Below are 16094 nucleotides of genomic sequence, written 5' to 3'. Positions count from 1 at the left end.
AAAAATAGTAATTGTTAATTTTATTTTGGCATCATAAAAGTTTAATTTTATTTATTCATTCATTTATTTATTTATAGCTTATGATGCCAAAATAAAACAAGATTATTTTACAGGCAGAAAACACACTTTAACAAAAAAAGCTATAGAACAAGTGTCTTGTGTGCAAGGATGATGTATAATGGGAAAATGAAAATGAGTCCTCCACACATTCACATTGTTGAGAGACTCTTTCAGAACCAGCAATACAGTGGATATTACTTCAGGATTCTGTGAGCTTAGCCCTGAGAATACTGAACTATTTAAATCAAAGTTCCAAAATGCAATACCTCAAATGCTCCCTAAATTTAGCAAACAGGTGCTTCTAATATAGAAATTAACTCAGCTTATCATTTCAACCCTCTCTTATATTTGAATACCAGAACTATAAAGGTGTTTTAAAAGGCTATTCTTGTCTATTTCCAATAATTAGATTCTTTTCATTGTAAGACAAAAATAAAATTTAAAATAATAGTCTTTCTAGAAGAGGACTAACATGTACATAGCATATAATTTTATGACATAATATATTTCATGTGAAGGCACTATACCATGGTCATCATTAATTATATGGGATTATTTAAGATTTTGTTTATCACCATAATTTTCAAGCTCAGGAGTCAAAGAATCCCAGTGGGACCAAATGATTTGACCAGGGCCATCTCCTGAGTGTGTGACCAAGAGAAAAGAATATTTTATCTCCACAAAGCCAATCTACTAATTAACCTTCAGGAAGCAAGCCTTTCTGTAATCTTTTTTTTTTTTTGTAATATTTTTAAGTAGGAGAATTGTTTCTTCTAACACCTATAGCAGAAACCCAAATATCAGGAAAATATAAGTAAGTATTTACTAAAATATTTATTTTACTAAGTGATCAAAATGAACTGCAAATGTTTTCTGACCACGAATCTGTATATTAAAATGGGATTTAATACTTAACAAAATCAACAGTGAGACGGGCACCACTAAAATGAAAGCTTTCCAATTGAAAAAATACTATACCTAAGCTTTTAAAAATTGGGGTATGTATTTTACTCTTTCACGGTTGAAATAGCATTGTATCCACTAAACAATTATCTCTTATTCTACTATGAGTGCATCTAAAAAAACTCCAAATATAATTATCAGAAACCTTCCCATAATTCTAACTTTTCTTTAAATGAGGAATATTTTAAAAAATTTTAAGTTGTCATAGACCTCAGTAACCAATTGTATATTCATTCATAGAAGATATTCTTATATGGTTATTTTGGGTCCAATGAACTCAGCTGGTAATAAAAGGCTTGCAATAGAGAGTTAGAAGAGATAGAATCATGGGACAATATTCTCTAAATATGAATAAACAGATTTACATTATTTTCAAATAAAGCCTAAATTGACTATGAAACTTTTTAAGTTGGGAAAGTTACTCCTCTGTTACCTTATTCTTGAAATAAATTTAATGTACTGAATTTCTGGATCCAAGCGCTACTTGCAATTTATGATGAAAGGCATTTACCCGTTCTTTCTGAACTGGCCAGCTCAAGATGCAATGAGATTTAAACATCCCTCTTCGCAAACAGAGTGCATGGTTCAGTTTATAATCTGGGATCTCCTCAAGAAAGATCAATATAATGGAATCCAGATTTTGTTCAATAGCTTGTTGAACCGCTTGGTGCACCTTGAATCTAGGGGGAAAAAAAATTGAAATATGTTATATACCAGTATACAGTTTTTAACAGACAAAAGCTCTCACATCCTCCTTAAATTTGTTTTTATCTGTCCCTAATAATCAGGTTATTTTTTAAGAAATTTATTTTTAAAATTCTTTGAGTTGTGAGTCATAATGTAAGTAATATTTAAAAGCTCAATCAAAAAAATAAGTACACACTTAAAACTTCACAATGTTCACCTACCTTTTGCATAATGGATCTTTTAGTAGATTCTGTGTTACAACAAAAATAGTTTTTCTGCTCCTTTTGATGCTATTAACAATTGATTCAAGTTCAAGGACACCTGCCTCAAAGTCCCTTTCTTCGAGACAAAATTTGAGAGTTTGATCTTTTTCTTCCATTGAAAAGAAGTGTTCCCAGACCCAATCCTTATCTTTATAGGCATGAATTATATACGCTGCATATTCAAACTGCTCTGGCTGTCTGTCTATTTCTTTGAAACCAAGAATTCGATGCACTAAAACATTCCAGTAAAAAGATATCCTCCAGCCTTCAAAATGGATAAGCAGTACGATAACGATAAAAATCAGTGAGACACTGGTATTTATTATGAAAAAGAGTTTAAAGGGGGCACTGTCTTTGCAGGGTGATATATCAAAAAGCATCACGGGGAAACCATGATATTGAGGTGGAGTATTGCAGAGGTAATGGCTTGATAGCTCAGAGATGTTGGTATGGGTCCTGTTAATCCAATTAACAAACCAGGCAATACTTTCACAGGTACAATCAAATGGATTAAAGCTCATATCTAAATTACTCAGGTTCCTGAAGGCTGGCCCAAAAACATTCTTCTCAACTGACGTTATGAGATTCTTCTGAAGGTTCAATGACTTTAGAGATGCCTGACCATCAAAGACAGATGGTGGAAATATATTTAAATTATTCAATCCTAAATCAATGCTTTTTAATTCAAGTAAGTCCTTGAATACTTCTGCTGGGATCTCATCAAAGCCATTAGACTCTAAATTAAGAATGTGGAGGTGAGAAAGACCCTTTAGAAAATGAATAGGACCACCGGGGTTTGCATGTTTCCATAGCCTTGCTAAGTTGTTATGCTGCAAATCCAGAATTTCTAGTTTCTCAAGACCCTCCAACAGTTCAGCATTTATGTTGGCTATATTGTTGTTGCTTAGATCCAGAATAGTCAAGTTTTGAAGAGGATGAAAAGGTGAAGGGGAGCTGTCCACATTTCTAAGGGCCACTCTTCGAAGCATCAGTCGTCGGAGGCTTGGAACCAAGACAAAAGAGCTGCTAGTCAGTTGTAGGTATTTGTTGTAGGAAAGGTAGATTTCAACAATATTTCCTAGACCTCTCCATTCTTGGCCCGTGAGTTCTTGCCCGATTTCATTAAGGCCAAGGTCGAGTACCTGTAGGTGGCCCAACCAAGAAAAAGCACCACTCTCTATTTTTGAGATTTTGTTTTTGGTTAGATTGAGTGTGACTAAAGGAGACTGAGCAAGGGACAAAAATGTTTCATTGGTTAAAGTTCGCAAACTTGCGAAGGAGTTGGAGAGACTTAAGTGTTTCAGCTTTATCAATCCCGTGAACATATTGTTTTTTATGCCTGGAAAGTTGTTGTCTTCCATGTTAAGATACTCCAAACATTTTAGCCACTGAAAGGAAAAATCATCAATCTTGGGATGCAAAGCAAGGGAAATGCTTTGTTTAGAAAAAGAGCGTTGCAAATCCAGGTATCCCACATTGAGAAGCCCATAAAAGGAGCGAGAAAACAAATGCTCTATGTTATTATACTCCAGGAAGAAATATTCTAGATGTGGAAGCCAAGCAAAGGAATTATTCTCAATCACATTTAAGTTGTTGTGGGAAAGATCGAGCATGGTGAGATTTGTGTGCTTCAATCCAATGAAAGTCATATTGCTTGTTCTGTACAGCTGGGTGTTGCTCAGGGATAGATTCCGAATGCTTGTGTTTGACAGTTCCAAACAGAGCTTCTCTGTGAGGCTGGGGGTCAGTTGAGCATTGTTCAGAGAGAGGCCAAATAATTTCCCAATTGCATGAAAACACCCTGGAGAGAACTGAAGTTGGGGGGGGAAAGGAGGTTAATAACCAAAACACAGTGGCATCTGCATGACTCTTGAAAAGCTTAAACAATTCTTTACTCAGTCCCATTCCCCTTCACCATCTTCTCTGCATTTCTTCCCCACACCTCCACTGCACCGCTCCTTACTCTGTGCCTGCAACACCCCCCTCCTGTTCCAACCCCTTACCCTTCCGGGCCTCTGACTACCTTCCACCCAGCATTTAAGGGTCTCCTCGTCAGGGGGCCTTCCCTGACCTCCCAGTCTAGGTTAGGTCCCTGGTGCTTTTACTTGATCTGAGTATAATTGTAATTAATAAGGTATTTTTAAAGTCACCACTGGGGCAGATCCTGTTTGTCTTGATGACCGCAGTTCTCAATGAACACATGAAATGAAAGGGTGGATTGTATTATGAAACAATGACTCCCACTTGCCCTTCTGTGACGCTGAGCTCCAGCTTGCTCTTTGTCTTTCCACTACAGTTTTTTCTCCTGACTTTATTTCATGATAGTGCTTCCAGATCCCTCCTGCTCTGACCCCACTCCCTCACCAGAAGCCTTGGGTGGGGTTCAACGCCAGAACGAGAGAACAGAGGCAGCAGGAGGGAAGGAATACAGAGGGCAATAGCCAGTCCTGGGTGGTGGTTCAACACCGGGAGAGCAAAGGCTCCGACTCCTACTGCGTGTCATTTAGTGAGATGTGAAGGCTAATGGAAGAAAAGGCAAAAATGGGGAAGAAAGTGTACTTCACTGTAAGTAAAGGGAATTGGACTACGAAGCAGAAGATTGTTAAATTAATTAGGATGAACTTACATGACAGCACTATTTTACAGTAATCAAAATTGAGTTTTTGAATAATTCTTAATGATATGGAGAATGTTCATGATATGATATTACTTTTTTATTATGTCAGTCCCCTTCATTACATCATTAGTTTTTGATGTAGTGTTCCATGATTCTTTGCGTATAACACCCAGTGCTTCATGCAGTGCGTGCCCTCCTTAATACCTATCACCAGGCTAACCAATGTCCCCACCCCCTCCCCTCTAGAACCCTCAGTTTGTTTCCTGGAGTCCATAGTCTCTCATGGTTCATCTCCCCCTCCAATTTCCGCCCCCTTCATTTTTCCCTTCCTTCTCCTAATGTCCTCCATGCTATTCGTTATGTTCCGCAAATAAGGGAAACGGTATGATAACCGACTTTCTCTGCTTGACTTATTTCACTTAGCATCATCTCCTCCAGTCCCATCCATGTTGATGCACAAGTTGGGTATTCATCCTTTCTGATGGCTGAGTCATATTCCATATGATATTACTTTTAAATGGCAGGATACGCTGTCGCCGGAGGGAGGCAATACGGAACAGCTGTGGAGAGCATGGGCTCTGATCTAACACTGCCAGAAACCCAGTTTTGTCACCAGATAACCACTTGTGAGACCTTGGGCAAGTTCCTCAATCCTTCCTTATCTCAATTTACCCTTGTGTAAAATGATGATAAGAATAATTTAGTTACAGGACTAAGTAAAAAAATTTTTTTTAAAAACATATATGTATATAGAACTTATCACAGTGTCTGACACACAGTGTATTTTGAATTTGTACTCTGAATTCCACCTGCTGTTGTTTTTTCTTATTATCACTTGGAGAAAAGCTGGAGCTAAAAATACCCAAATGCTAATACTGGCTGTCTCTGGAATATGGGCTTTGGGATGATTTTTATCCCCTCCCCCCCCCCACTACTTACATATTTATAAGACTTCTACAACAAATGTTCTAAATTTAAAAAATGCTGTTCAAAACTTAGCCCGAGTATTGAGTAAAATGTTCATTTGTTGTTTGTTTATATTTTATTATCTCAGGACCAATACACAGTCTATTTTTATTCTGATAATGAATACAGCTTTTAAAAGTCTGACTTAGTTTATGATTTCCAATATTCTTATTCTCAGCCTGTAAAGGAATAAAATACAGACATATCTGTATATGAAAGCAGTTAATGAATTGACTATCATGGATCCAAAGAGAAGGTTAGTTAGGTAGATCCCATTATAGGAGGATTTTTTATAATATTTTAATGCTAGTTATCATTTATGGAACACTTACATGCCAGACACTGCTAAATTCTTTACCATACAGCCTATGACATAGTTATTATTTTACCAATTTTGCAGTTGGGGAACTGGAGCATGAAGAATTTGAATAATTTGCCTGATTACACAATCATTAGGAGAGAAAGCCCGGATGCAGAGCTAGCTAACCCAACTCTAAAGCCCATCCTCTTAACTATCACGCTATTTTAATTCTTTCAGAGATTTTATGGGATAAATAGTATTGTTTCCACTTTACAAGTGAGGAAAGTAAGACCCAGAGAGGTTAAGTAGGTTCCCCAAGGTCCAAGTACTAGCCTGTAATTGGAACAGGGATTTTAACCCACTTCTATTAGGCAGCAGAGCCTCAGCTCCTTACTGCTACCGGACTCTCTCTTTCTGTGAGGATGACATCAGTGTCCCCAGGCAGGAAGTATGAAGGATTTCTGGAAGACGTGGCAAACGTTATCACCCCTTTCTCTAGGAATCTTTAGATTCTTATCCAAGTGACACAGTTAGGGACTGCCCACACTTAAAGGTAGAACACAAAATAATTTTACCTTACTTCTTACCTCTTTAATTGGATTTGATGACAACTCTAATTTTTTTAAAGAAGAATTACCAAGGAAATCAAGTTCTTCAGGTCTCAGTACATTAATTTTATTATTTGATAACAGAAGCTCTTGGAGATTTTCCAGTTGGAGCTGACTTCCTAATTTAGTAGATGATAAACCATTATGAGATAGATCTAATTTGATTAAATTCTGAGAAAGAAAAAAGATGTACGTTAGTCTTGCCTCCAAAAATAGTTCCTTTAAATGTACTTGAATCTTAGAAATAACTCAGAAATAACAGCAAAAAGTTACCTCTCTACTATTCTAGAAAACTTACAGTAGGAGTAATAAAAAAATCTTTGTGTGATTGAAAATACCATTATTGCAAGTGTTTTGTTTCTTATTTCAAGATTCATTTAAAAAAGAATCATTTTATTTCTCTTACCAAAATAAAAGGACTTAAGCTCATTTATTCTTGATATAAGGAGTATTCATAATAAGCATTTATTTAGGGGTACCTGGGTGGCTCAGTTGCTTAAGCATCTGCCTTCAGCTCAGGTCATGATCTCAGGGTCCTGGGATCAAGCCCTGCATTGGGCTCCCTGTTCAGCAGGGAGTCTTCTTCTCAGTCTGCCCCCCCCAACCCCCACTTGTGCACTCACGCTCTCTCTCTCTCACAAAAATAAATAAAATCTTAAAAAATAAGCATTTATTTATAATAAGCATTTCTTTATGATGTGAGGAATATTCATGTGGCTCAACAAACATAGAGGGTCATACATCATCAGCCTTGAAACTAAACAATAGAAAAAAAGAAGAAAAAATTTTCTTCTTAAAGAAGTATGAGTAGAACTTTGCTGTCCATGAAATCCTAAGAAGATTTTTTATATTGGGAAAGACTGACACTTATGTAAATTCTGCATCATGACTAGTGCAGAATATTCATTTTTGTTTGTTTCGTGGGACATTTTACCACCCTAGTGCTACTTTTTAACACACAGACTTCCACTCGGGTAAAAGGTAATGAAAAGCTGATATATATTAGGCCAGAATCTTATGTAATGTGTTCAAAGAGAGTGAGACTTTTATTTATGTTTTAAAAATAAAAGAACATTTTGCCAAGGATTACTCTAACCAGATTTTGAGGTCTTTGTGTCCAAAGACATTTCGTCCACTTCAGAATCTAAGGAGGCACAAGAAAGAATTTTCAAATCACTAGCAAGCAAATCATTTTATAAATGTTTTAAAGCATATTTAAGTTTGTACACTATTCTTGGCACATGAGGTCAAAGAATGCCAAATTTTTTCTAGGTCCATAAAATGAAGAAAACAGAGTTTTAAAAATGGCTTTGGTTTAAGAAAAGTACTTAATAATTGTCTCAGATTGAGAGACAATAACATACATTTTCACACATGCAAAATTCAAGCAAAGCACTGAAAAAAAAGATGGTGGCCGTTGGAAAAGCAATCTTGTAAAGAGAGTTCTTAAATCAAGAGTACGTAGTTGTTTTTTTTTAAAGATTTTATTTATTTATTTGACAGAGAGAGACACAGCGAGAGAGGGAACACAGCAGGAGGAGTATGAGAGGGAGAAGCTGGATTCCCGCGGAGCAGGGAGCCCGGATGCGGGGCTCGATCCGAGGACCTGGGATCATCTGAGTCGAAGGCAGATGCTTAATGACTGAGTCACCCAGGTGCCCCAAGAGTACATAATTTTTAATTGAACAATTTGCTTTATCATTCATCAATTTGTTAACTTCATTTAAGTCAGAATTTGGATATGGCATTTTTTGTTATTACTTCAGGTACTAAATCAGCAGCACTCAGAGTTTTATTTGCTGTGTTCCTCGTGGTATATTCTGATTCTTCTTTGGTTATCACAGATCAGATTCTTCTTTGACCTCTACCTCTTGTATCTAAGTTAAATTTTTAATGGGAGGGAGCAAGAGAGGCAAAGTTCTTTAAAAATTAAGACTGAAGGGGGCGCCTGAGTGGCTCAGTCGTTAAGCATCTGCCTTCGGCTCAGGTCATGATCCCAGTGTCCTGGGATCGAGCCCCACATCGGGCTCCCCGCTCAGCGGGAAGCCTGCTTCTCCTTTTTCCACTCCCCCTGCTGGCTTGTGTTCCCTCTCTCACTGTGTCTCTGTCAAATAAATAAATAAAATCTTTTAAAAAAAAAATTACGACTGAAATTGGTTTAAGATGCTATTTTCCCTTTTGAAAACATTTTCAAACATAAATGGGGTAAGATTGGTTTTCTTATTCTTCACCTTGATATTTAGATACAAAGTCTAAAGATTCATAAGTGACTTGAAAACTTAACATGAGATAACATATTTTTAATTTTTTATATGGAGATGAACATTTTCATCTTACCTTCAGGTTTTGAAAGGGATTATTTTGAATTTTCTTGATTGAATTGGACATTAGATGGAGTTCAGTCAAATTCATGCAGAAGACAAAAGTTTGATCTGAAAGGTGAGATAGCTCATTGTGTTGGAGGTTCAAAATTTCCAACAGGGGGAGTTTTTGGCACAATTCTGGCTCCAGTTTTGAGATGCAGTTAAATCCTCCATCCAAGATAGTAAGTTGGCTATATCTTGTAAAATTGGCAGATGGTAATCTTCGGAGCTGATTATGGGTGAGATTCAACACTGTTATGTTTGCCGGAAGGTCATCAGGCACTTGAGTCAACTTCAGATGGCTGCAGTCAGCTACTTCATGTCTAACAACACATTTATTGGCAGAGGATGTACACAGTATCCACAAGGGCAACAGTCCCAAAAAGAAGTAGATATGAAAAGGTAAACTCTGGTTCATGATTCTCCCCTCTAAAAGAAATGTAAACAAGTAAGAGACATTAGTAACATAGGCCTTCACAGGCATTGGTATTTTCCTTGTAAAACAGATAACCAATGTGACTATGTATGATCTTTTAACTCACAACTTCTATGATATACAAGTATGTATTATACAAGCAATATATCAAATGGAAATAATTCAAATAGCACAGAAAAGTAAAAAATGGAGCCTACAAACTCCCTCCTCACCCTTCACCTCCATCCCAGTTTAATGCAGTGCCTTTTTGAGAGAAGCACAATATGTGATTTCATTTCTGTAACACCAAGATCAATTACCTTCTTCATCATTCTCTTGGGTAAATGACTAGTTTGGAGGGATATGTCTAACACCTGCTATTTGGTTATCATCTTGGAATCCATTCCACCATATTCCTGGGTTAATGTCACTATCATGGATTTCAGTAACTTCTTTCTTGAAATATTTTTGACTAAAGTGTCTCCTTGAGTAGCTCTTCCCCCTCTTTCCCCAAAATACTTATAGGAGGTTTTATCTTTTAAGTTCTTGAATATTTGTTTTTGTTCTTTTGTCATATGATTTTGACGTGTAGGCTATTTGAGGTTCAAAATACTTTTTCTGCAAAGTCATGAAGGCATTATTCCATTGTCTTCTAGTATCCATTGTTGCTAAGAAGAAATCATGCCCATCTGGTTTTCTTTCCTTTATATAAAAGATAACTTTATTTTACTCTCTGTTTTCTCTTTGGAAGTGTCTTTTTCTTTATCCTTGGTAATGTAAAATTTCAAAAGGATATTTCATGCTAAATCTTTCCTCTAAAATGTAGATATACACCCTAAGGCATTTTCGGTCTGAGGACTCATGTCTTCCTTAAATTTTTAGCTTTCTTTTTCTATTACTATTTGGATCATTTCCCCTCTTTCTTTTCCTGTGTTCTCTCCTTTGAAACCACTTTTAGGTAAACATTGGCCCTTCATGTGATCTTATTTCTATTTAAAGTTCCCTTTTAGGGGCACCTGGGTGGCTCTGTCAGTTATGCATCCAACTCTTGGTTTCAGCTCAGGTCATGATCTCAGGGTCCAGGATCCAGCCCTGAGTCAGTCTCCCTCCTCAGCAGGGAGTCTGCTTAAGGATTCTCTCTCTGCCCCTCCCCTGCCCCTTGCTCTTGCACTCTTGCTCTCTATTTCTCTCTAAAATAAATAAATCTTTAAAAAAATAAAATTTCCTTTCATATTCCACGTTTTTATCTTTTTATTCTATATTTCTAGATAAAAGCTCAGCTTTTTGTATCAGGATTTGTATTATATATGTACTTTTTAAATATTAGTAATTATATATATATATATATTAAAGATTTTATTTATTTGACAGAGAGACACAGCGAGAGAGGGAACACAAGCAGGGGGTGTGGGAGAGGGAGAAGCAGGCTTCCTGCAGAGCAGGGAACCCTATGCGGGGCTCCATTCCAGGACCCTGGGATCATGACCTGAGCCGAAGGCAGACGCTTAACGACTGAGCCACCCAGGCGCCCCAGTAATTATATTTTAAATATATACAGAACAGTATACAAATCATGAATGTACAGCTTGTTGAATTTTCATCAAGAGCATGTCAGTGCATTCACCACTCATAGCAGGAAATAGAGCACAATGAGCCCCCCAGAAACCTCCCTCATGCTCTTGCCCAGCCACCACCTCCTCCTTCCCCAGACAAACACTTCATTATGTCATACACAGAAAGATTAAGTTTACTTGCTTTTGTATTACATGTGAATGGAATTCTGCGCTGTGTATCATTGTATGCCTTTTTTAAATTCCATATTAGGTTTGTGAGACTGATCCACATCTTGTCCTATAGCAGCATTTGCTCATTTCCATTCATACAGAATATGGCTCTACCACAGTTATTTTTTTCTAGCATTTTTTTTTAAAGATTTTATTTATTTGAGAGAGACAGAATGAGAGAGAGCACATGAGAGGGGGGAGGGTCAGAGGGAGAAGCAGACTCCCTGCTGAGCAGGGAGCCCGATGCGGGACTCGATCCAGGGACTCCAGGACCATGACCTGAGCCGAAGGCAGTCGCTTAACCAACTGAGCCACCCAGGCGCCCTTTTTCTAGCATTTTTAATGAAAAGTCCTAAACAACAGCACAACTCACAGAATTTTACAGTGAACACTCTTCCACTATCATATATCTACCCATCTATCCATCCTCTATCCACCAGTTCACCAAAGTACACTGCAACATCAGTACCTTTCCCTCTAAAAGAGTGTGCATTGCTACTTTCGGTTCAGTATTTGTTGAGTTTTTCTTCTGATATAAAATTTGCATACAACGAAATGCACAAATCTTTAGTGTACATTCTCTGACTTTCGACACGTGTATGCACCTGTGTAACCTAAACCCTAAAGAGTTCCCCCATTGCCTTCCAGTTCATTCTAATCCCTGTCTCCCAGAGACCGTCATAGCTCTGACTTTTTCTACTATAGTGTTGCGTGATTTATAACTTCCTATCAATGGGATCATATTCACTCTCTTAAATAAGAGATATTTCACTCAAATATTTTTGAAGTTCATCCATGTTGTTTGTTTTGGGGTACTCTTTTTTTTTTTAACTAAATGGTATGCCATTGTATAAATATATTTTATCCATGCTGATATTATTACACACATGGATTGTGTGAAGTTTACACAATTATGAATGAAGTTACTATGAACATCTTTGTACATGTTTTTATGGACACATATACTTGATTTCTTTGGGATAATTACCCATGATTGAAATTGTTGGGCATTTGGTAAGGTAGAGTATAATTACTTTTATAAGAAACTGCCAGATCTTTTAGTAAAGTTTATGCCATTTTACACTCCCACCAACATCTTTACCAACATTTGGCACGATTATTTTTCACTCTTTCCGGTGAGTGTGTAGTAATATCTCATTATGGTTTTTAATTTTCATTTCTTGGCTGACTAATGATATTTAACAATTTTTATATGCTTATTATCCATTTGTATATTTTCCCTTGTATATTTGAAGATTTCACTCATTTTTAAAATTAGGTTGTTTCTTATTTATTATTGAATTTTAGGAATTTTTTATATACACAAGTATCAGTCCATTGTCAGATTTATATTTGTGTTTTCTCCCATTTTGTGGGTTACCTACTCATTTTCTTAATGAATGATGATATCTTCATAATTATGATCAAGTCTAATTTATCTTTTTTTAATATTACTGCTTTCTGTGTCCTGTCTAAGAAACTTTGCCTACCCCCAAATTCTGCTTTTTTAAGAAAAGATTGTGGTTTTAGGTGTTAGGTTAAGGCCTGTGATCTCTCTTTAATAAAATGTTGTGTGTGATGCGAAGGAAGAGTCAAGGTTCATTTTTTTCAGTTGCACGCCCAGTTTGTCAGACTTTTTTTTTTTCCTTTTCCTTCCCCCACTGGATTGCTTCAGTAACCTTCTTAAAAATCAAATAAGTGTGGGTGGATTTAAGTGTGGGTCTATATCTGGGCTCACCACTCTCTTACATGGAAATATTTGTCAGTTCTTATACAAACACCACATTGTTTTGATTACTGTGGCCTTATAGTAAACCTTGAATTCAGAAGCGTAAATCCTTCTTTTTTTTTTTTTTAATGATTTTATTTATTTGACACAGAGAGAGACACAGCGAGAGAGGGAACACAAGCAGGGGGAGTGGGAGAGGGAGGAGCAGGCTTCCTGCCGAACAAGGAGCCCAGTCCACCCCAGGACCTGGGATCATGAGCTGAGCCGAAGGCAGACGCTTAACGACTAAGCCACCCAGGAGCCCCAGAAGCGTAAATCCTTCTATTTGTTATTCTTTTCCTAGATTGCTTTTTCCGTGCCATGGTTGATGGGAATTATCTGAAATAATTTTACTTATTATTTAATTAACTATTCCACCTGACTAGAGTATAAAGTTATAATAGTAGAAGACATGGTTGTCTTTACTCTGTACTGCTTTGCTTGTGTCTAGAACAATGACTGGACCATAGCAAGTATTGAATAAATACATGTTGAATGAATAGCTTTCCATGGGCAGTTAATCAGCTCAAGAAAACCTCTCTTACCTCCGTAAATGGTCACAACTTTATTTTGGTGGGATATGTACCTAATGTGATAGTCTCTGGTATGATCAATTACCTAGTTTCACTTACAGATATTTTAAAAAATCAAATACATCTTCAGTGTATGCAGATGGATCAATAAAAATGATATTTAAATAAGTTAGGTTTTCCATAAGCTCTAAAAGTCATGTCACAAGAAGAATTCCAGATAAGTTTTAGAGAATAACATCATTTTAGAGGATTAATTGTAGGAAAACAGAACTAGTATGAGTATTTGTAATTTTTCTAATCGGCTTTTAAAATATAGTGGTTTTACTTTTATTCTAATCTAGTTCTCAGAAACAGAAGAAAAGTCAGTTTCTATTAATTATTTTATGGCCTTTATAATACTGGCACTAAGTATTGTTAAAGCTATACACAGTTTTTATATTTATAGGCTATGACAAAGATCACAGCCCAGGCCAGCTATGAGGCTCCTCACCAAATTGCTCAGGTACATGAAAAATTTGGAGCTGGAAATGATACATTCTGGAAATCAGGAACTAACTCCCCAAACCTCACCTCTCTGAGATTCTCCCAAACCTCTCTTCCCTGTACCACAAATGCTTCTACTTGTATTTACCAACTCACACTTACAGTCCCTGCAATATATTCTCTTCCTTGTCTGGGTGACATTTATCTCTTCTGGAAGGGCTATAGATAAAGATCAGAATTACTGAAAAGGACTAATCTATTCACAAAGAATATCCCTGAAGGACTGAAAGACATTCCCAGATCTGAAAATACATTCATCACATGGAAAACACTCACCAAATGGTAGGCAGGAGGAGTGAAAAATGAAAATCCACAGAGAGAATCTTATGAAACTTCGGAATTGTGGCCATTCACAAGTAAAAAAAAAATCCTAAAACCTTCACAGGAGAACATATGATCAATTACTTCCAAAAGAAAAAGATCCTGAATGGTAGAAAACTTTTCATCAGCAACATCAGCCACTAGAAAACAGTAGTGATGAGCTTCCAAAATGATCAGGGGAAACTGAACCTAAATTTCATTTCTGGCTGAACAACTCACGATAAGGGGGGAAAGCATTTTGAAATATGCAAAGGTTTGGTAACTTTATAACTATGCAAATTGTATGCAAAAGTTATTCTGGAATTTGATTCAGTGAAACAAATGAAAACACAGTTAGAGGATGAAACAGAAGGGAAAAAATTGCTATTGTATGAGACATAATAGAAGCAAAGAAAGCTAAAAAGATGGAAAACAGGACTCAGTGGGCCTTGCAATTTTAGAAAGGCCTTTCAGGGTACATCGAATTACATGTGTCTGTCCGAGTGAGAGATAACATTGCATCATGATGAAGACATGGAGTCTGGAGCCAGGCTACTTAGAGCTAACCACTATTTAGTCGGCTTCTCCAGTTTGGTTTGTGCACTTCACAATACTTTTTTTTTTCCCCCCTGAATGTATACAGGTAACACCTAACTGCAGACACACAGGAACACACAATGCTATTGCGAAACTGGGAGGTAACTTCCTGAGCTACTACAGCCCAAGGCTGACTCAGATTTCATCTGAAGCGCCTGCATTTGCCAGTGCTGCTTTCTGATCTTCCTATACATCTAAACGCCTTTCTACTTGTCACCTTCCTCCACTTTCCTTTATGAGGTCAAAGAAGCCACTTTTGTACTCCCAGGAACACCTGAAGTGTTTTCTCCTTTTCAAGCGCATTATCCTAAAACGCCAGCTTCCGTCTCCTCTCCAGTCAACACAACTGAGAAAAGGAGAGAAACTCTTTCAAGCTCACAGGGCTCTGAACTTTAAGACAAAGATATGATTTTATTTTTTTATTTATTTGAGAGAGAAAGCACACAAGAGCAGGGGGTTGGGGAGGTGAGGCAGAGGGACAGAGGGAAAAGCACACTTCCCACTGAGCAGGGAGCCCCAAGCAGGGCTTGATCCCAGAACCCCGGGATCATGACCTGAGCTGAAGGCAAATGCTTAGCCAACTGAGCCACCCAAGCACCCCAAAGATACGATTTTTTTTAAAAAAAAGCCTATTGCAAAATGATCTCCATAAATTTCCTAATGTGCTTTTCCAGGTCCAGAAATCCACAAAGAAAAAAAAAATTAATTACTGTCTAAAGGATTTTATTATGTTAATTATAAATTCTTGCTATTACATGTCCACTGAGTTATGATACACTTCTCCCCACACCTCTATCATCTCTCTTTTCTTCCATTCTCCTTGTTGATTCTGACTAGATTTCAAGCACCACACCAAAGAAAGACCAAAGAATACTAAAACCAACGTGCAGTCCCAGTTCTAGCCAACATGAGAGATCCTATCCCAGTAAGAATTTTAAAGATGTACCTTCATTTACTCTGATAACAGCTGACCATTCCTTTTTTCATTAGTCCAAATTCAGTCGTTCTCACCAGGGAGGCATGGCAGATCTGCTGCAATCTCGAAAGTGAAACTAAAAAAGAAAAGAAAAGAAAAAAAAAAAGCAAGCTTCTTACAGTTCTTGGATTCTAAGAAGGCAAAGGGAAAAAAGCACAATATCAGGAAGAGAGATATTAAATTGCTTCTTAAAAATGTCTTGCTTTTCTGCCTCGTGTACAGTCCCTTGGGTTTCATTAAAAGGGTCACAGATTTAGCAACAGAAAAGCTGAAAAAGTGGGACCTCCCTTGGCGTGGGCAGGGCTAGTACTCTAGAGGTTAGCAGATACCTGAGAGTGAATTCCTCTATT

General features: G+C 37.1%; 1 protein-coding gene across 1 annotated transcript; it reads right to left on the bottom strand.

Annotated features, from left to right (window-relative positions):
• Window positions 1–1200: 1200 nt before the first annotated feature.
• On the bottom strand, window positions 1201–15780 carry TLR3 (toll like receptor 3). The gene is made up of 5 exons (XM_021694245.1): window positions 15715–15780; window positions 8803–9257; window positions 6445–6636; window positions 1932–3784; window positions 1201–1703 (listed from the first exon to the last, which is right to left on the bottom strand). The coding sequence occupies exons 2-5, from the start codon at window positions 9244–9246 to the stop codon at window positions 1475–1477; spliced, it is 2718 nt and encodes a 905-aa protein (XP_021549920.1). The 5' UTR covers window positions 9247–9257; window positions 15715–15780; the 3' UTR covers window positions 1201–1474.
• Window positions 15781–16094: the final 314 nt, after the last annotated feature.

The sequence above is a fragment of the Neomonachus schauinslandi genome, chromosome 2 (genome assembly GCF_002201575.2).
Source record: "Neomonachus schauinslandi chromosome 2, ASM220157v2, whole genome shotgun sequence".
Lineage (NCBI taxonomy): Eukaryota > Metazoa > Chordata > Mammalia > Carnivora > Phocidae > Neomonachus > Neomonachus schauinslandi.
This window is presented reverse-complemented; position numbering and strand designations above follow the sequence as displayed.